The sequence below is a fragment of the Lynx canadensis genome, chromosome B2 (assembly GCF_007474595.2).
Source record: "Lynx canadensis isolate LIC74 chromosome B2, mLynCan4.pri.v2, whole genome shotgun sequence".
Taxonomy (NCBI): domain Eukaryota; kingdom Metazoa; phylum Chordata; class Mammalia; order Carnivora; family Felidae; genus Lynx; species Lynx canadensis.
Window position 1 is genome coordinate 63820512 of NC_044307.1, and position 23046 is coordinate 63843557.

The 23046-nt window shown below is 37.7% G+C and overlaps 1 protein-coding gene across 1 annotated transcript in view; it reads left to right on the forward strand.

Moving 5' to 3' along the window:
* COL19A1 (collagen type XIX alpha 1 chain) overlaps positions 1-23046 on the forward strand; it is a 342994-nt gene that overhangs the window by 251804 nt on the left and 68144 nt on the right. Inside the window, exons 17-19 of the mRNA XM_032593194.1 lie at positions 8796-8846; positions 15866-15910; positions 21126-21188. Of these exons, the coding sequence (XP_032449085.1) occupies positions 8796-8846; positions 15866-15910; positions 21126-21188 (159 nt within the window). The remainder of the gene's footprint in view (positions 1-8795; positions 8847-15865; positions 15911-21125; positions 21189-23046) is intronic.

Consider the following 23046-nt stretch of genomic DNA (forward strand, 5'->3'; position numbering starts at 1 on the left):
TACTTCCACTCTCCTAAAATAAATAAATAAACGTTTTTAAAAAGTTATTTAAGATGCTGATCACCATTGCCAACTCCCCCCCCACCCCCCCAGAAATCATCCTCTCTTTCTCTCTCTCTAATCTAAGCCCTCCATGATTTTAACATTTCTTGTGTCTACATGTGGTTCCTCTCTCTTCTCCTTATGCTTCTTCCAGTCTGGTCACTTTCCTCTTGATCTCTTCTTGGCATCCAAATCTTAGAAAATATGTGTCTACACCATGTCTCATAGCTCTGTTTGTCTGTTTGCTTGACCCTTACTGATTCTGTATCTCATTAAGAGATTCTGTGATGTTTTATCATTGAATTCCCTACTTGATTCTTTTAACCAGCTTTAAGACAATTGATATTTTATTTTCCTATCTGGCATCCCTCTCACTGTGAAGCAGATAAAGGAAAGAGTTAAAATTTCAAAGCTATGAGGTCAGGCTGACTTGGAGTCTAGCTCTCATCAACTAGGTGTGTGACCTTGGGTAAGAAAGTTAATGTTTTGTATATGTAAAATAAAGATAACGCCTACCTCATTGGATTGTTGTAAGAACAAAATGCAATTATATATGCCCCAGATACACAGTTACTATCAAAGCATAACTATATTTACTTATTAATATTATTATCATTAGTTCATTTTATCTTTCTCTGCTTATTATTTTCATCTTTCTTTCCCTGGATTTCGCCCAGCTGCTACCATTTCTGAAGTGAAAGTGTTGATACCTTCCCCAATTCATGCATTATCATTCTCATATAACATTTTTTTCTATCTGCTTTGCTCCTCTCCTGTTTTTCTCTGTTCAGGTCTTTACAGAGTAAACTTCATTTAAGAATGTTAATCTAAGTATATTCATTGGCATATTCATCATCCAAAAAAAAAAAAAACTCAGTATATTCAATATTCAGTGTGGATGAAAACATCTATTTCAGGATGAGGGCACTTTCAATTTCATGATTGTGTCTTTGTGTATTGGCCAAACAAATGAAATATGTCCTGCTTAGCTTGAAACCAGAGTTTTACCTGAGCTTATTCTCACTGAGTCCTCGCCTCTTACAGTCAAAGTTAATACTAAGACTTAATTCAAAAGAAGTAACTCCATTTCTCAGAACCATGTGCCAGAAACCAAGAGGCCTGGGCTGATGGTGGTATAAACAAAGAATTGGCCTTCGAGATTCTCATCCTCTCTCTTCTGTCTCCCTTTGTCTTTTGGCGCTATCTTCTCCTGTCCCTACTCCCCACGTACCATCCCTTTACTCCTCCCCTTCTCTGCCCCATTCAACTTGCTCTCAAGAAATATTTAATAAATGATTCATAAGAATATATTAGAATGGAACAACTCTTAGACTTGGTTCTACCATTTGCTTATTGTGTGATATAGGGGAAAATCTCTGTTTTTTTCATCTTACGAAGAATATAATAATACCCACTTCAGTTATTATAAAAATCAAATAAGATAGTGTGTTTTGCAATCACATTACCCTGCCATCCAAGAAAATACATGAAAACAAATTTAAAATTACACAGAGTTGGGAGTGCCTGGATGGCTCAATCTGTTAAGCATCTGGCTGTGGGTTTCAGCTCAGGTCATGATCTCAAAAGTTTGTGAGTTTGAACCCTGTGTCAGACTCTGTGCTGACAATGCAGAGCCTGCTTGGGATCCTCTGTCTCCTTCTCTCTGCTCCTGCCCTGCTCATGATCTCTTTTTTTTTTTCTTTTTTCTTTTCTGTATTTATTTTTAATTTCTTTCTTTATTTCCCTGGATTTCTTTATTTATTTTTCTTTCTTTCTTTATTTTTAATTTATATCCAAATTAGTTAGCATAGAGTGCAACAATGATTTCAGGGTTAGACTCCTTAATGCCCCTTACCCATTTAGCCCATCCCCCCCTCCCACAACCCCTCCAGTAACCCTCTGTTTGTTCTCCATATTTAAGAGTCGTGCCCTGCTCAGAATCTCTTAATCTCTCTCTCTCAAAACAAATAAATACACTTTAAAAAAAGGAATTATACAAAGTTATATACATGAAGCATTAGTATTATATCTCCCAGGAACATTTGCATTTGAGCTGGTGATAAAACCAAACAAATAAATTAAACTTTCAGGGGCACCTGGGTGTTCAGTCAGTTAAGCATCCGACTTTGGCTCAGGTCATGATCTCATAGCATGTGAGTTCAAACCCTGTGTCAGGCTCTGCACTGACAGCTCAGAGCCTGGAGCCTGCTTCCTATTCAGTGTCTCCCTCTCTCTCTGTCCCTCCTCCACTCACACTCTGTCTCTGTCTCTCAAAAATAAATAAACATTAAAAAAATTTAATAAAATAAAATAAATCAAACTTTCTCTATGCAGTTTTAGGCATAAACCAGGAAGAAGGTGACATATTTTCACCAATAGGGGCACCTCTCCAGGTCCTTGAATTTACCTACTACATACTGTCTGGCTACATTCCCATTGTAATCCTAAAAAGGAGAGCTTGAGATATCTATGTTGAAATGTAAATCTTCTCCTGGCTTCAGAAATCATTATTTTGTAGTTTGAGAGTTTTCAGCAATTTTGAGCCGTGGGGGCTGGGAGTGTTGATATCTACTTAGTCACTAAAAATTTGTAGCAGAAGCATAGCATTTTCAGAAAACTAATCCATTATAAAATTACAACCGTTTAACTTACATAATTAAATCCTGAGGGACAATGAAAAAAATTTCATTTAGAGCAAATATTTAAGATAAAAAAAAGTTCTATGTTTAAAAGAAAGAATTGATTTCCCAAATATTTTCTATCTAAAGAGTATTATTGATTTTTCTCTCAGAGTTAGGACACAACTTTCTATGTTGTAATTTTGCTCAAAAATCCATCCATAAGCTTTTTTCTACTTAACTAGAGCTCACTGCAGCTTTGTTTTCAATTATTTAGCCATATTCTTAGATTAATCTAAATCTGTTGGCCCTGTATTCTAGGAGTTTGGAAGCAGCAAGACTTCTGCTAGTTTTGCTACCATTTCTGGCTGAAACCAAAACCAACAAGCAAGAAGTTAGCTTTCCCCTCAAATTTTTTTCTTGTAGAAATAACAATTCTTTTTTTTTTTTTTGTATCTTTCTAAAATTTTATTTGAGAAAGAAAGTGCATGCATGCCAGAGAAGGGGCAGAGGGAAGGGGAGAGAGAGAATCCTAAGCAGGCTCCAAACTCAGCATGGAGCCCAACATGGGGCTTAATTCCACGACCCTGGGATCATTACCTGAGCCAAAATCAAGTCAAGCACTCAACCGACTGAGTCACCCAGGCACCCCTCTTGTAGAAATAATAATTCTATTGAGTTCAGCAAACCTTTGTGGGGAGGGAAAGGTACTATGTACCACATCTCGAGTTATAATCAGATTAAAAAAAGGTTAAAACTCCTTGTTTCATTCCAACTGGAAAGACAGTGTACCAAAGCCCACATAATCAGTGTAAATATGCTTTATATATACTAGGTTATATATTATATTATAGATGGAACTATATAAGAGAAAACCTTAGCTTTTCCAGCGACTACTATATATTGAAATATGCTTCATCTTACCATTCGTATGAATAACTTTAGGCTTCCTAATTATATTTTTTTAACCAAAGGAAAAATAATTACTGTTCTCTTCTTTTTCTACCAGCCATTAGAAACTGAAAATATTTCTTGAAAATTAGCCCAAATGACTTTCAATAACAAACCTTCAATCTGTTCTTACTGCAAAGCTATTTTTTAGCATGTTTTGAAGAGAGTTGACTAGTACATCTTACATCACAGAGGTTTTGGTATTTCAAAGGTTGCAACTGAAATTAATTGGAAACCCACAGGGCCAGAAGGCAGTTTTGTATAACCTGAAAATATGTATTTGTGAATCCTGAAAGGAGTCCTTAATAAGAGATTGAACAGCAATGGTGCATGGAGATAAGTGGCACCCAGATGGCTCAAGGAGGCTTAGTCAGCAGTTAGGAAAAACTAAGGGATGCTTTTAGAGAAAAGGAAAACAGGAAAATGGTTCAGAGAGGAAGATCGGAGAGGAGGTAGAGTAACTGTGGAATCATAGAGATTTTGATTCAGAATACTAGGGTGTGATAAAGCTGAATCAAAAGGTCTTAGCCCTGACTTGCATAGAGATCTTACACCAAAGACCAGGGAAGGGGACTGGGAGAGGGGCGGGGGAGGCGGCAGGGAGGCAAAAGTAGAGTTCTTTGACCTCTGTGTACTACATGAACTGAAAAGTGAAAGTACAGCCAAGACCAAGTCTGAAGAGTGTGGTTTTTAACACACTACTCTTCCTATCTTTTAAACTTCGGGAATCTGCAGCCAAAACTGAAATCTACAAAGAGGATGATAATACAAATAGCTCATCATTTTCACACCATGCATTTGATGACACTGGTTTCAGACATCATGATGTTTCATGATGCTTCTCTGTTTTCCACCTCTAGCAAGATTTTAGAAAACAAAACAAAACTCAATGGTATAAACGATTGCTGAGAGTATATACTCCCAAATTACCTGCAGCATCAATTCACTTCACACCAGGTATGGTTCTATGCAGTAGGAAACAACATCAGGATCTCTACCCATACCAGGTTTATGGACCTCTCAGATAATTACACATGAGCCCAGTTGGGTTCTGAACAAGTGTGTCTCCCTGGAATTCATGATCATTTTAAAGCTGCTCTGTAATTGTATACTCATCACATTAACCAAGATGTCCTATGTCTCCCAACCCAATACAGGCAGAGTGAAGCAGAGCTCCCTAAAAGACAGACAGACATAGTAAAGGCATGATTTCTGTATGTCTACATGTAGGCTACTATCACGAGCAAGATATTGGGACATTTTTTTCTTTCCATAATCCTTCAACTGTTTTTCCTAGTGGAGTTGCTTGTTAGCCAAGGCTTATGTGCCCTCCATAGCTAGCTTCCATTCTCCACTGGGCATGGGTCATCTAAGCAACTCCTTGATGAGTCCTCATAAATGCAGACCTCAGAGAAAGTGACCTCTCAAGTGGAGCATCTACTAACACCATGTGGTGCCGGGAGACCTGTCACTTACCACAAGTCTTTAACTTCTCCTTCCTCAGAGTTGATTGATAGTCTATAAGACTGACAGCTCTTACTAAACTTGGAAACACATGTCTTGTTGGATCTTCGCCAGCCATGCATTGTACCAGAATAGCAAATAGGAAAATAGCACATTTCTTGGGGATGTGGCTCCAGAACAGCCAGTTCCAAGACCCCACGGTCTACGTTGGTCTTCCAACAATAAACAGAGAGTTGCTCTCCACATTTATATACATAGTGTTTTCTCTGTAGTCACTGTCCCCACACTGAGGTGGTTTCTTTTTGCCAGTTTCAGAACAACCCAGTGAGCCATTGCCACACTGACTGCAGTCAGGTCAGAGGTAGACTGCCTGAGGACTCTATACTGGAGTCTTCTTTCAGTCACCTCACAGTTTCTTTAGCCCTCAGGGAGAATTTGTGTAAAGTATTGCCTTCAGGGTAGACTGTTAACTGTAAATCTCTGTTACATTAAACCTGGAATCTGTGATACCCAGTGTATCCTCCTGACTAAAAGAACAAGAAAGAAAATGTCACCATAAGTGCTCATCAGCAGATAAGGTAGTAGAGCCTAAAACTTTAGACTGACCCCATTTGGAGCACTACTTTGTGGATATGACATTTTATGGCAAGAATAGAACATATAAAATTGTGGAAGTAATTTTTATAGGCTTATTAATGCTGTGTATATCTGAATAATATTGTTCAAACTTTTCTATTGGCCAGAGTCTCTGTTCAGTGAGTTGTGCTCTTGATTTTGTTTTAAGAGGGAGGAGCAGTGCAGAGCCCTCCTGCCCTGCCCCTAGTGGTGTGCTCAACAGCAAGATCAGGATCCTGGATAAGGAATATTTTCTGGGTTTATGTAACACAGCTATACACTGTGAGGACATAACCAGTCTGTAAAAGATCAGACCTAATTCTCACTCATTTTTTTCTTTTCTTTTTTTTTAATTTTTTTGATGTTTATTTATCTTTGAGAGATAGAAAGAGAGTGAGTGGGAGAGGGACAGAGAGAGAGGGAGACAGAATCCAAAGCAGGCTCCAGGCTCTGAGCTGTCAGCACAGAGCCCAATGAAAGGCTCAGACTTGTGAACCGCGAGATCATGACCTGAGCAGAAGCCAGACCCTTAACCCACTGGGCCACCCAGGTGCCCCTCACCCAATTTTTTCCATCCTGTTATTTTTACTATTCTCATCCATGCTTCTACCTGTTCTGTGCCATGTAACCCCTACCATGCTGTTCACTCTCCTGTTTATTTTTCCTTCCTTATTTTTGTCTTCCAGAGCCCCCTTTATGAAGTCCCCCACTTCTTATATCCTTTGACCACCCCCTCTCCCAACCTCTGCAAACAAAAATCAGATGCATTTTGAGTATAGCTGTGGGTTGAGAGGAATTGGGGGGAATATTTAGGCATAATATCCTATCATGGGTTGCAAGAATGTATCAAGATAGATGGGAGATGCAAAGAATAGTTAGAGGGGCCTCCTTCATCTACCTGGTGGGACTACATCTAAAGACAAAGTGCTTCTGTCTTCCCCTCCTGCCCTGATCACAGCGTGGGCTCACAAGAAGTGCTAAATACAAGTTCTGTTGATTTTTTTTTTCAATTTCTGTATGTTAAGTAGAACGTAGAAGAGTGATCACCCATGTACTCTGGGGCACAGTTAACATGATTGAAAAAAATTACTACCAAAATTATTTTAGGCTGAGAGTCTGCTTTCAAGTTAAGATAGGAGAGTAGATGAGAACTGAGTTTGGGTCCAGCTGCCTATGTTAAATATTAGCCCTGCCACTTAGCAGTGGTGTGACCTTGGGCCAGTTAGCAATTTCTAACCCTCCATTTCTGTATCTGTGAATTGGAAATAATGATGGTAGTTACCTCTCAGTGTCACTGTAGGGATTAAATGAGTTAATGCACATAAAATGTCTGGTATAATGCCTGGCCCAGAGTAAATCCTGTATCAGTGTTTGCTATTCTTATTTGATTGATTCTTCTGCTCTATTTGAGAGACTGTATTATTCTGCTATATTTGGGATCGTTAATTATTAATACATTCAATGAGGATGAATGTGTATGAAGCTAAATTTACCCACCACATAACTGATTGGTGGGTATCTAATTGGCCATATTATCAACACACAATCAACATTCACCAAATGCCTACTATGCATATACCCATATGCTACCTGTTGATGCTACTACATATGGTGTCTAACATTTCTCCTTGCCTCATTATGTAGCTGCAGAAGGATCAATGTGTAAAGAATCTCATGTTCCCTGATTTTCAGAATGAGTGTTTAGTTTGCATCTTCTAGGCTAGAAACTTTCTTACAACTCCCAACCCAATTTTCCCTTCCCTCATTACTTCATCTAACTGACCTAGAAAACACAAAGCTGGCTGATAGAAAAAGAACGTGAAAAAAATATAGTGCCATGAGAATTCTTTTCTGACATTAGCTCTGTTTTTATTTCAGCAAGGTAACAGCATCGTTTGTCTTTCCAATCATACTCAGCTCTGTTACTCGTGAGGCCTATTATTTTCTCAAGAGTTATATCAACCTGCTTGCAGACATCCATCATTACATCTTTGTGTCTTCTGTATTTAGTGACACAATACAAAGGTTCCACATTAGGAGAGATCTTCAGACACAAGCTGTTCATAAGGAATACCAGTCATAAATGTTAACTGATGTTAATTTTTTTAATATACTTAAGGTGTTACCTATATCAGTGAGTACAGCTAGTAATTGTTCCTTAAGATTTTCTTCAGTTTTCAAAGTTTTTAATTCCTTTTTAAAGAAAATAATTTTTGTATAACAGTGATGTTTGATTTGCTCACCCTTAATTTTTCTTTGTATTATCTTCTGAGGTAAAATGTAAAGAACTTTGCCTCTGAAATATTTTCTCTCCTCTGAGGAGTTTTCGAGGTCTAGATGAAATATGCAGCCTCTTTTCTGACATTGCTGACTCTCTCTTGGCTTGAACCACTTGATTTAAAATAATGCTAAGCTTTGTATTTTCTTATGGCTCTCTCTCCCCAAAATGTAATCCCTGAAAACTCAGAGACTCTTCTCTTTTTCTCTATCTGGAATTTTTAGGGACAGACAGATGTCTTCTTCCCTGTCTACCCAAAGCTCAGCATAGTGCTGAACATTCCGTGTCAGCTGAAAACCACAAGCATTTCAATATCTTAAGTCTGAGGTTTTTGAACAGACATCTTTTTCTGCCCTGAATGTCCATGTGCAGCCATTTTCACTCAACTAATTGAGACAAATAAAGTAATAGAAAAAATATTTTCCCCTATTTTCTAAGTTAACACATGGGCACACATTTCTATAATATATTGATCAAAGCCCTGTGAAAAGTGTCAAAAATAAACTGAAGCTACTACCTCTTCCCTGGAGGAGTTTTATGGGTGCGATATTTTTTAATAAAGAATGTGCTGATGGCTGACCTTCTGGTAAAATGTTACACGTTCCCACTTAGGACCCCTCTTTGGATTCATGCAGGATTTAACCTAGAGGTACCTTTAGAAACCTGAAAAGCTAATGCCCTTGTAATTCTCTATTAATTAGAATATTTGACTAAACACGCTCTTCCTTTTTTCTGAACTGGAAGATTCCGAGAATTCTTAGATACATTCTTTAAATTCACATTGTTCTGGTGTTTACATATTTATCTTTGATTTGTTTCTAATACAGGGACCTCCTGGAATACAAGGAGTACAACAGACTCTTGGATATCATAACAATGTATGTATGGCTTCTTTTTTTTCACATCTTATACACACAGAGATTTTATGTGATCATGTATTTGGAAAAAGAAAACATTAATTCCTAAGTGTTCAGACTTTGAAACATAATCGCATGTAGTTAATATCTTTCTGCACTGAAAGTATGTTTCAAAAAAAATGTATTTTACTCAGCATCTTTTTACAAAACCAGGATATTATTTTTATAAATTAAAAAAAAATACTTCAAAGTTTGCAAAACGTCATGCAAAAAACTAATGCAAAAACCATGTTTCACCATCTATACTGCCGTATGTCCAGTTTCTCTCGGGGTAGAAATAGATTGTTTGCTGCCTTGAAGCTTGAGGAGCACAGTAGGTGATGGATTTCTCATCAAAACCAATCACTGCTATGCTAAAACCTCAAGCAAACTTTACATACCATAGGCCAAGACTAGGAGTCTCCCACCTTTCAGGGAGGAGCCACTTCCCCAAGGTTTTTAAATTGCAATCAAGATAGATGGAATATTGACCTGGTGGTACCTGAGTAGCAGAAGGTAAGACAGTTTTACTTTCTGTTTTCCAAGGAAACACAACGGAGGGGAAAAAAGTGGGTGCTGGCAATGACATAAGACCCAGAGACCTAAGTGAAACCATTGATTGACTCCTCATTTAATAATAAGTATTTGAGGTCTGATCACTCAGAGTGAGGCATTCTATTCACTGACTAGGATCCCTTCTAAACCTGATAGCTTATTGTTGATACTTCGTGGTGAATAATTGTGCCCCTATACAAAAACAAATTCAGGGATACCCCCCTTTCTGTCTCTCCTCTATGTTCTTGCTTTCCCTTTTTATAAATTCCTCTGACTGCTGTCATTCTTCTCTGTTTAGAAATCTCAGAGAGATGCTATGTGCCAGCAAAGGCCCTGAAGATAGCAGGTGCTCAGAAAAATGTTTATTAAATGATGAGCTAATGAGTTTTAAAAATCCCAATTCTTCTTTGATCAGATTGCACTCAACATAAAGACTGTGGAAAGTGTGGAAGGCTTGTTACACTTCCTAAGTGATCCTGTCTTATATTTTCTCATTTACTTAGGTTTTCTAGGGAGTATTCTACTAGGAAGGATGTTTGGGGTATATTTTATGATTCTTTATTAAACATTTTTCTGAATAGATCTATACCAGCTTTTTTAAAACATTAGGGCTTGGAACAAGTGGGAAAAAAAGTGAAGCATATCTAAAATTAATCAGTTAAAGTACAATGCTTTTGTGTAATGACATCTAGTGTCACAAAACAGGATTTATCATAAATGTTTCAAAATAATGAGAATGAGTTGGCTCTGATGTCACAGTGTCAGCTAGAAAAACTTAAAGAGCACACTCTATTACTATCACCTTTGGTATAAAATTTACCAAGTTGCTACTCAGCTACTTAAATATTTGCTATCCCTTGCAAAACTTTTAAAGCTCATATCTTCACAGGTCTCCCAACACTACTTCTATATATAGTTTATCTTGCCGATGAGTCAGTTTTTCCCCTTAAATGAAGACATATGAAGCATTTATATTTTAGTCTAAAGTTGAGAATGTAAATTTTTAACTTGAAGGTTATATTTCAAAAAAAAAAAAGGGGGGGGGGGTGCTGGCCAAAGCAGGCAAGTGGAGAATCTTGCTAGTAGCAAACTTTGTAGTACTTTGAAGTTAGCTATTGTCTGGCCCAAAATAATTCCAGCTATGTATCCTTATTGCCTTTACAGGACTGAGGCTCACAAGTATTTAGTCCACAAGTGCTCAAAATGTGGCTTTGAAGCTGGAGCCTTCCTGGTTAGAGAGGAGAGACCATAGCTTTTCTTCCCCCAAATGATGCACTATAGCCACTTAGCATCAAAAGACTTTAGACCCATCTGAGATTTAATGGAAGGTAGCTTCCCGAAAACTTTACTCTGTTTCACTCTGAGAGTAGTTAGTTAGGGCTGTTAGATGAGCCCCACCAGAATGGTTGGAGGAGGTAGGGCCCACGTTCTCAGTACCTACACTGACCAATATTTCTGGATGGTAACCACTTCATCCCCGCCCACAGCTTCACAAAGGAAAGAGCCAAGTGTGCCATGAGCAGCGAGATGCGTGTTTTCATTTAGCAGTGACTTCACCCACCTGCCCCATCTGTTTTGGATACTGAGGTGGTTTCATTTTGCATTTCATTGCATGCCTGGTGGTCTGGCTGTAGCTTAGGAGAGCGAAAGAGAGAGAGGAACATAAATGAAACTTTCTTAGATATTAAATAATGGACCATGTATTGAGACATATAAAGTAACATTCCAAGGTTAAAATAATCATCCCTTTTAAATTGGCATTGATTTATGTAATGTCTGCACTTGAGCTCTGGACCTCAGCAACTCAGCTCCCAGTTGTGCAGCCTGGATTCTGCTGAAGCAGCCACCTGTGGGAGGACAAGCAGCAGGTGACTCAGACACACCTCCTCCCCATTCTAACTTGAAGAGCCCACAGTCCCAGGAATCCTCAAAGGCAAGGGAATTGTCCTGTGGCCCCTGTATAGGAGTTGGTCTTTTCGCCTATAATTTTCCTTCTGTCTTCTGGAGGGAGAAGCTCAGGTATGAGAGACCTTGTCCCCACAAATCAAAAAGGGAATGGGGAAAAAAGGAAGTAAGGAATAGAGAAACTAAAGAGTAAGGTTGGGAACAATATGTAAATGTGTTTATGTGTATTTTTGCACGCCCACTTGAGGCTGCAAAGAATAAAAGGTAGATTTCCCTCTCCATCACAAAAATAATTTACAAACAGCTGCTCCCACTCTGTGAGATTGTTTGCACGGAGCAACAATGCTGAGAATATTCCCCTTAAGGAAAATCTGCTCACAATCCAGCAAACTGCTCTTCATTGTCTCTAACTCTGGGAATTTTAATAAAAATTTGATAGGCTCTGTCAACTGCTAAAGCCATCGGATCCAGAGCTTCTCACAAGAGTCTAGATGGGGAAAAAAGTATCATGTGTGGAGGCCAAGAACGGGCGGATTTTACATCTGATAATTGTTTTTAAAGATCCACATTGAAAATGCACAGTTGTGTGATCTTCCATCGTCACACTCGGTGCAATTTGCAGAGAACCAGTCTCAGCTTTTGGAGATTGATGCTGCGCCTCCCAACAGCCAATCTTCTGGGCCCAGAAGATTCAGAAATGAAATTTAAATCCTAACGTCTTATGTCTTCCTCCCTATGAACTGTCTCTTGTGGTCCAATCTATACATGCCCAGGTACATCCCCTTCTTTCCAGAGAATACCTTCTCCAAGTCACATGCAATAGCTTGAGTCTTCCCAATTGCCTGACGTAGGTTTCAAAACTCTCACTCATCACTTCCCATAAGAGAACAGAGGACAAGTTCCGACATCGCCAAATTCTCTTTTTTTAAGTTTATTTTGAGAGAGAGAGAGAGGGAGCATGAGCCAAGGAAGGGGAGGGGCAGAGAGAGAGAGAGGGAGAAAGAGATTCCCAAACAGTTTCCTCTCTGTCAACACAGAGCCCAATGCAGAGCTCGTTCCCATGAACTGCAAGATTATGACCTGAGCTGAAATCAAGAGTTAGATTCTTAACCAACTGAGCCATATAGGCAGCCCTGACTACTCAAATTCTTGAAATGGCCAGGCAGATTAGTACCCCCACACCACAACCCTCATCACATCACCACAGGAATTTTTAAATAAACACATTTAAAATGATGCAACTATTACATTTATTCAAAAGGTGTATGAGAACCCGTTCAAATGACATGGCTCCAGTGTACAAATGACCTAGTAAAATTAGAACAGTATCTGTGGCAGAATGCTAGATTGCAAAAACACAAGGACTATGTTTCTTATTATTTCTGTAGAGCCAAGTAATTGTCTGGTGAAGTTAGTTTGGAGAAAGTAGAGAGCAAGATCTCACATGTCAATGCTGCTGAAGTTCAAGTTCACATCTGCCTTGCTTATTGTTATCCCAAGATTGGAGGACAGCTCCAGAGGCCGCTGAATATCCTTGATTAGATGGATTTCCTGGTCTAGCTATTGAATGAAGCAAACATACAGTGCTCTGATGGGCAGTAAATAGCCCTGTTTTTCCTCTGGGTGTAAAAGCCACCAGAAAAAAAAATCAAGATTTTAGAACAGTACAGCATATGGATAGAATAATATGAGCTGGTGCTATAGATGCAGTTTTTCATCCCAGTCACAGCGTCTCTGATATCCTGTAGGGTGCTGAGAGGTGTGATGGGAGAGGGATCTAAACCAAGATGCTGTATTGTAATATGATCTCACCTAGATGCACTTTGGGTGCTCTTCTGTGCTGCAATTCAAGAGCATGGGGCCTCCCAATCCAAAAACCGTCTCTGGATAACTCATGTCTTATACCAAAGCATGTTCCAGCTTTCCCAAAAATGTCCTACCTTAAACACAGCCAGGGAGAGGTGCTGATGGGTTGTATACACTGATTGGCATCATGTCCAAATGGCTAGTATTATCAGAAAATGCCTCAAATTTGTTTTATGCAGGTTGCATCCAAGCGACCTATCATTTTGGAACTGCTGATTCTTTATGTATGTGTGTACATGTCTTAGGGTTTCATATCTCATTTTCAAGTATGTCCCTGTAATAATTTACAGCTCAGGATTTTGAGAATACAGTTTTTATTTTCAATTTAGAAATTTCAGATGAAAGTTAAATAGGAAAAAATGAGAAAATGTCTGTCACAAGACCAACAGTAACAGCAGTTATAAACTACTTATTTTTGATTGAAGTAGTATGAATAGCATGGAAGGCATATTTGAAATGTCAAATTATAGTAACAGTGATCTGAATGAGTGCCTCTGGATATTTTTGTTGTTTAAATGTTCCCCTAATTTTGGTGTGCCTGAGTGGCTCAGTCAGTTAAGCGTCCAACTCTTGATTTCAGCTCAGGTCATGATCTCACACCTTGTGAGTTCAAGCCCTGCATCAGGATCTGCACTGACAGCATGGAGCCTGCTTGGGATTCTCTGTCTCCTTCTCTCTCTGCCCCCCGCCTGCTCGCATTCTCTCTCAAAAATAAATAAACATTTTTTTTAAAGTTCCTCTACTTTTAATTTTTTCTATCAACACAGATATTTTATTTTATTTTTAAGCTTATTTATTTTGAAAGAGAGGCAGAGAGAGAGAGCACAAGCAGGCTCCATGCTAACAGCATGTGGAGCTCTATTCAATGAATGATGAGACCTGAACCAAAACCAAGAGTCAGACGCTTAACTGACTGAGCCACCTAGGCACCCCAACACATGTATTTTAATAAAAAGATTTTAATGAGAAAACACATAAATTCCAATTATAGGCTTATTTATTCAACAAATATTTGTTGAATGTTTCCTGTATGTTAAGTACTGTGCTAGGAATGGGGCATTCAATTCCAGGTCATCATGGAGCTTGTATTCTAGTGTAAAAGATGCAAAATTCTTTACACAAACACAAAATTAAAAATATTGGTAAGTATTATGAAAGAAAGCTACAATATCCAATGAGAAGATGAGAGGGGAACCTGTCTGGGAGACCTGCAGGAGGCTTCTGTGAATGGCATCTTCTAATACTTGAGACCTGAGGGATGATGAATAGTTGCTAACTGGACAAAGGGTGAGGACAGAGTGATGACTTAAAGGGTAAAATGGGAAGTACCTTGCTCCATTTGAGAAGCTAAAAGAAAGCTGTTCCAGACGGAAATTCTGAGGGAGAGCAGTGGCTACCATGATCCTGTAGAGGAAAATGAGTTCAAGTCAGGTGGGATTTTGATGGCTTTATAAAGGATTAGAAGGAAGGGGCTCAGAATCTCTTTCTGACTGTATATAGAAAATGTAGGTGTATGGGGAGCAAGACTGGATTATAGAATGCCAGTTAGGGAGCAACTGCAATAGTCCTGGCAAGACATGATGATAGCTTACCTGGAGTGAAGACAGTTAGTGTGAAGAGAAGAGACTTGGGGAACAGAGAAACCAGGCTGGATGACTGATGGGACTTGAGGAATAAGGAGGAGGGCGGTGTTAACAATGATAGCCAGAGTGAAGAAGGAAGACTTCTATGGAAGGGAAATTTTTCAGATTTTCTTTTTTTCCTTGGTTTTCTTTCTTTGCTTGAGTTTTTTTCAATTGTAAAATGAAATTACTATGCATTTTAACAAGTAACTATAGAGATACATTCGGAAGAAGTCAATTCTTATTACCCCACTTCTGGGCTAATGAATGTTAACAGCGTGATGTAATACTCTCATCTCTCTCTCTCATATATGTGTGTATTATTATATTTTTTTAATTTTCGTTTGAAACTCTTGAATATGAATTTTTTTCTAGAATTTACAAGTGTATACAGCAAGTAGAAAATTTGATACATGGGTCAAAACTCAGGAGATGTGTGCTGGGTTTATAAAACTGTCCATCTTTGTATAGATTATACCGAAGCCATGGGAGCAAAGAAGTATGCCCAGGAGAAAATGTTGAGTCACAAGAGAAAAGAGTCTGGACATAAGTCCTGAGGAAATCTAACCTTTACCCGTTAGGTGAGGAGAAAGAGGACAGGTCAGAAAAATAGGAAGATACTAGGAAAGTGAGGTATTATACAAGTCAAGAGAGTGGCAAGTGCAACCAAGAGGTTAATTAATGGAAAGTCCGTTACAGTGAGAAATAAAGATATCATTAACAATGTTACAAAGCCATGTCAGTGGAGTTGTTGGTGACCAAGTAATGTTGCCAGGCATTAATTTGGAGTAACGACAGTTTGCCCTTGGAAGTGTGGTATTTCTCCCGAATCATCTCCTGTGGGGGGGAAGTCACAGAAGATAGATAGTATCTCCAAAATTGGAGATTTTCAAGAATATTTCACAGAAGGTGAGAGAGACAAAAATGATTGAGATGGTATTCATAAAAAGCTGTTACGGCACTATTATCTTACTATATTTTTAATGCAGGGGCTGAGTGTATTAAACATAAATGGACTGTTTTTGTATTTATATTTGTCTTATGTTTACCTAGGGAAACCTTGGTGAATATGGAGCTGGTGGCCCAAAAGGAGAGAAGGTAATCAGATTTGCCAAAGTGAACAAAGCAACCGGGGTTTTACATCTACCTATGCATTCACATGTCAGGGGCAGTCCTGCTGCCACACGGAGTTCTGTCCTTGGGGAGCCCAGCCTGCAGGGGGCGCAAGCCTCTCCGCCTCCTGACCAGACAGCGGGATTAGGCACTGAGGATTTGCTCCTCAGTGAAGATTGCTGAATAGCAGTTGGCTACAAGGAAGAGGAAGGGGAAATAGCTGGAACAAGGGAAATGAAATTGGAACACAAGCTTTGATTCATAAAGCGATGTTTCATGAATCTGTGCAGGTGGCAAAAAAAAAAAAAAAATTGAAGACCCCCTTTAGCAAAATGCCTCAGGCTCAGGCTCCCTATTTTTGTGTCATCTTAAGTACCCATACATAAACCATCATGGGGGCATTTTTTGGTGGAGTTTTATAATGTATAATCATTATTATTTCAAAACAGTTTTAAAATTAAAATGCTAATAAATTTCTATTGCATTTCTCCTCGTCATCAGTCACTGGTTTAATTATGTGAGCTGTGAAGATGACAGATTCACTTGCCCATTCAGAAAGATGTTTCACTCTGATTTGATTCTGAAATTGTGATGACCTTGAATTCAGTGTGAATGTACCATTGTCAGGAAAAAAAACAATGCACATTAAACCTACAGACAGAGATGAGTAGGTCTGAAAATACTCCGAGGGAATGTGTCCTGTGAGTGCTACTTTCATTCATTCACCCAGTAAAAATTCTCTTGATTGAGAGCAGGGTATTTCGACATGAATTCGAGAAAATATGACTTCTGCGCCTTATAAATCAGTGCAACCAATCTATTCAAAAGACCATACATCTATCACCAGAAAATATTGCTAAAAGATGGTCTCAACAGAAACTAGAAACTTCTTTTAAATTGACCATTGAAAATGAAATTTTCTGCAAAAAAAAAAATAAGTAAAACCTTGACATTCTTAAAAAGATATCCAGAAAGTATTGATTATACAGCAATAATAAGGCATTTATGTGTCTAGGATTGTACGGGTAGTACATTAGCATTATTTTCTGTAATCAAATAGCTTACAGAATTCCTACACCACCGTGACAAACACATTACATTTTAAGCAATTACTACTGCGCACATGTGGGCTAATGGGGGAAAGAAAGAAAGCCACAAAGCTTGTCACATAGGACAGCTGAGCAAAGAAGAGTGCTGTGGCACTTTTAAAGTATTTAAATGATGATTCATTTATTGAAACAAAACAGCTGGCTTCTGTTTTGCTATGTTCATTAGGAAACATATGTTACTTAGGAATTCTTAAGACCTCAATGATGAGAAATTTGATTCTGTAAAACAGGTGTATTTCAAACTCTAAGGACCTTTTCTATTGCTCAAAATCTTTTCTAGTTGCTTCAGAATCTTAAGTGGAATTAGAAAAAGCCAGTGGTATAACTGTTCCCTCCTCCCACCCAGAGGAATAACCTAGAAGAGTCTACAGGGAGCTTGATGCAGTACCTGATATAAATGTACATATGAAATGATTTGTAAGAATTCTAATTAACAGGAGAAAGACTCTGCCAATAAATAATGCATAAAATAAACTGAAAGACAAGCATAGCACTTGCTGGAAGAGTAAGGTCACCTCTACCTCTACCTAAGGTACTAAATGGTTAGTATCTGTTATGAATCAATACATTCATTTTTTAAATTATAATGCTGTTCATGGGTCACCATAATGAGAATTTAAACCTCCTTCAAGCTGCCCTCACAGATCTTTGCTTGCACCTATAGTGGACCTTGGTAGTTCTCAACCCTGGCTGCACATTGAGATCACATGGGGAGCTCTTAGAAAATACTACTGCTCAGGCTTCACGCCCAGAGACTCTGATTTGCTGTGGAGCCCATACCTGTGGTTGACTTGGTGTCGAGTCTATATATTTGAACCCATGTAAATAAGTCTGAGGAAATATGTTTAAAAGTGCTTCAGATGATTGTAACAGGCAGTCAGGAGTGAGAACCACTGAGTGGTGGAAAGAACATGGGCTCTGGGGTCAAAATTCATTGTGCCATTAACTAACTACTTGTGAAAATCACTTCATTTCTCTGAGCATCAGTTTCCTCATCCATTAAATGGACATAATTGTGTCAACACAAAGAGTTAATGGCCGGATTGAAATCAAATGAGATGAGATGAGCTTACCCCAAAACACAATACCTGACACATATTAAGGTTCCACTAAAGATTTGTTCCTTTCCACTCATTCACTCCAGACTTTCTTCTCACGAAGTGTCATTTCTCTGTCTTTGGTATTCATAGCTGTTGCCATCCTTAACACCTGGTCTTGTTCATCTTTGCACCTCCCACCATAATTTTGACAGAGAAAGGACCCAATTTATATCATTGAACAAAAGATTTAGTCAGAAGTACAACTTCAACACATAAGTGATTTGTTATTGCTGTAGAATACATCACTTCTCAACGCAAAATAGAATCACGAAAGCAGCCTACCCAAAACCCAAGCAGCAGAATCTACACACAGATCAACCCAGGCTTAGCAGCCACATCCTGTATCAAGAACACTAAAATACAGGGAGAAACACCAACGGACACTAGTGGCTACTAGTAACCGGAAGTAGAGACCATGGCAGCCATGTGACCAGGCGACCAGTGTTAAAATGATGATACCTGCTCTACAGCTTTCCTGAGACTGGCAGAATGTGGTGAAGGAATAACATGTTTACAGATTGGTTGAGGAGAACTACTCCTTTATATAGACAGTGGAATAAGGTAGCAGCACATCTAAGGACTACTATGAAATTAGGAGGTATCTTTTGGGGCCAACTGACGGGAGAAAAAAACTAAGCCTCAATAGCACCAGGCCTTTCAAATAGCTTTGAAAGTGTCAAATTAGAGGACAGCTTTTCCTGAAGCTCAGTAAATTCATCTGCCTTTCAACTGCTAGCCACAGTGATAAATCACTGAACATTCATTTTAAATATGAAAACCAACTCCTCATGTGTCTAAGATTCAGATATGAAATGCTTTTGTTTACAGAATTTTATATGAGGGAATAGGTCCCTAAGATTTCCTCTAAGTCCAGCCTGACCAAGTACCACTCAGAGAGATGGACCCATGCCTCTACTGGGTCCTTCCTCTACATTTCAATGGAGACTTATTTACATGGGTTCAAATATATAGCAGCTCTGAATATAATTACTCTTCTTATATAATCCCCTCTACTTCCCCTTTGGTAGCAGGTAGATGTGACTTTAATAGTAATTTCTAGACCCCTTCCCTGATTTCTACTTTTATATTTTGCAGATTAGTCTAACTACTAGGCATGTTTTTCCTTCGCCCCTATGCACTGGGGATTTTAACACCTACCAGATGAGTAACAGGATGGTCACTCTGTACACCCTAATGCTCAGACAAAGCCAGTTGTTTATTTTCTCTTTACAACCAACAGCAATTGGTTTTTTAAATGTATCTACCAATTTCTCCCTCTTCTTATTTTAGATAGAATTTATTATATCTAGAAAAAAGAATAGTTTCTGCTACAGTGTGGTTAGTATAAGACTGGTGATGGTACATTAAATGTTTAGGTTCAAGAAGGAAAAATACATTAATAAAATCAAGATTAATTTTAAAAAATATATTCCACAAATCTAGAAGAACCTTTTGAAAAATGTGATCTTCTCTATCAATTGCACATGACAAACTCCATCTTCCTCTAGTGTAAAGTCATAAGATATTGATTTAGATAGAAGTGTGGAAATAAGCCAACATTTTTGGGACTGTAATAAATTTTTATTTGAAGTATTTTGGGTGGACTGTTGTTTGAGGCTTCAAAATAAACAGATAAACACATCCATAAAAGGGGGAAGATATAGAGATGTGCACTACAGCATTTGTTTATAATAAAGAAAAGCTGGAGACAACCCAAATGCCCATCAATGGGGCTTGGGTAAACCCTGGTATATAGTAACATTATAGAATGCTGTCCTGTGGTTACAATGAGTGAACTAGATCTATATGTATCAATAGGAATGGATATTAAAAACAACTTTGAGTGGTAAAATGCAAGTTATAGGATATCATATACAAAAAAAAAGCTATTTATGGAATTTGTTTTAAATATCAAATAATATATTGTTTATGATTACATATATGCAGTAAAAGTGAAAAAACACGGACTGAAAAATATAAACACTACATTCAAGAGAGTGGCTTCCTCTGGGACAGAAATAGAAGGGGAAATGTAGGAAATTTCTTCTTAGATTGCAAATTTTTGTATTACTTTCATTTGGGGTACCTGGTACACAGAGGTTTGACACGTTTGACTTTATGTTTTCTATATTTTTTTCAAAATAAAAAATGTGTAAGAAAGGTGAAAAAGGTATATGCCCAGAAATACCATGGTGAACATCATTTTGCAAAAACGCTTTTGAGGTTGGAAAAAAAAAATCCAACATACTTCCAGTGGCTGTATTTACTTTAACCATAATGTGATATTCAAGGATCTTGGTAGATGCTGAAAGGAAGCACAATGCTGGGATCCTCCAAAGTCTGACTAGTGATCTGTTTTCCTCCCACAGTATTATTTCTAAATTGTATTTTCTCAAAGTACTTTTTTATATGTCACATACAAATCCCTTTTCAAGATCTCTGACCAGAACATCTTACACATTCCTAAGCTGCTGTTACCACATGGACAAGAATGTCTTCTTTGTCCACAGCCAGTCATTTAAGTGATTATATCAATGCTGGAAACAGCTGAGAGACTCCCTTTTCTTCCCATGGCTCCCCACTCCTCCTCCTAAAAAAAGAAAGAAGTGTCTGAGATAAAATGAGTCTTGGATTATTGTCAGTTAAACAATCTGATGTCTTTAAGATCACACACACACAAATTTTTTTTGGCAAAACAGGACAAGATTATATATTTTTCTTCTCTGAACATCTTTCCATGAAAAATAATTTGTTTCACATTAATTTTGAATATCATTATGAATATTATGGATTTCTGAAAGAGCTAAAGGCATTGTGAAGTGCTGACAAATACATGATTATGCAAATAGTATAACTAGATTCAGAACTCCTCCTTGGACGACAATAGGTAAATTCCATGGCCAGAAGGAGCACAATCACTCTTGAATCTGAGAGTCACTACAGTACTCATCTGACCTCATGCAAAATCACTCTTCTGCTTTTTCTCAAAAGGGTGAAGCTGGACAACCGGGATTTCCAGGGTCCATTGGCCCTAAAGGTCAAAAAGGAGAATCTGTAAGTATTAACACTTTTAGGACAAAGGAAGAATATTCACAAAAATAGAATTAAAAGTATTTTTCCTAATCAGCACTAATTCCATGAACCTTGTTTGTCCCTGCCTTGGCAAACAATAGTCAATAAGATATTTGAGCAAATGCTCTATGTAAGGCATTAAGTAACTGAATCTTTTTTTTTTTAATGAGATAGGTAGGCTATTATCACCCTTGTTCTTCATATGAAGAAACTGAGGCCAGAGAGGTTAAGCAACTTGCCCTAGGTCACATAGCTAGTGTGTTAGAGCTATGAATCACACTTAGGTAGACTAATTATAGAACACGGGGTTTAAAAATTACTAAGCTGCTCTGCCATAACTAAACATTATAACTATAATAAATAATAAAGTCAATATATCAAAAAACTGGAGCTAATACATCCAAAAAAATTAAAAACTTATATCTATTGCTGGCAGTATACTTTCTGAAGTTATTTTCCTTCCTTGGTTTTTATAAGATCAAAGTGGCTTTGATCAGTAATACTGATTACTGAGACCACTTTCTTTCAAAACTTAATTCTTTTGTAAGGGGACAAAACCTAAATTATCATTTATACTCAAATAGGGCTACCTAAAGAGATTATGTGAATACTAGTCCAAAAATAACTTTTTAAAAATCCTGCTAAAAAGGCAAAGACAAAAACCCACAGCAGTCTGTAAAAATCAGCAAGACTCAGACTTAAATGCTTTATCTTTATATATATATAGATATATATATAGATATATATATATGATATATATATATCTTTATATATATATCTTTATATATATCATATATATATCTTTATATATATCATATATATCTTTATATATATATCTTTATATATATCATATATATATCTTTATATATATCTTTATATATATCATATATATCTTTATATATATCATATATATATCTTTATATATATCATAAAGACATATATATATAAAGATATATATATATAATTTTTTTTTTGAGCACTGGGTGTTATACATAAGGGATGAATCACTGGAATCTACTCCTGAAATCATTGTTGCACTATATGCTAACTAACTTGGATGTAAATTTTAAAAATTAATTAATTAAAAATAAATAAAACAATTTAAAAAGAACAAGAAAAAAAGTGTAATACTTTTTTAAAAGCACTTTTCCCTGCTTCCTTACCATTGTGACTAAAGGATATAAGTTTACCAGGGATAGTGAATGCAGACGTCCCTAAAATGCCTGCATGCCAAACAGAAACAGTATTTAATATTACAAAGCCAAAATTTCCCTGTGCTTCCACTTGAAAATGTAGGCATCTTTGTCTATGACAGTAATTTTGCAGGCAGCTTTACAATCAATGCTGTTACCCAAGTAACGCAAGTTGTCCTCCCTGTAGGGGTCATGCTTGCTTTTGGTGTCCAGTCCAAGCTTCCATATTCAACTGTAGCAAGTGACAGTCTTTCATGGGATTTCCCAGCTTCATTTTTCCAAGAATGTCTGAGAAACTCACATTCCACAAATCCAGCCTGGTGATTGGTCCCCTCCATCTGCTTAACTATTCCTGATGCTCCACATTTGTTGACAACTCTTAACCATTCGTAACTGCTTCTCTAGGTCTACACTGTCTCCCCTCCACGCTTGGACACTCAAACTCACCTTTTAAACTACTGGGTGACACATGGCAGACCTGGATTTCAGATTTGAAAAAATTCTATTGGGAAAACAGGAAGGGCAGAAAAAAGGAACTTGGAATGGTTTAAGAGCAGCGTTTCTCAAATGGAAAGTGCATTTGAATCACCTAGGGATCTTTTGAAATGCTGGGTCTAATTCAGTAAGTCTGGGGTGGGGCCTGAGAG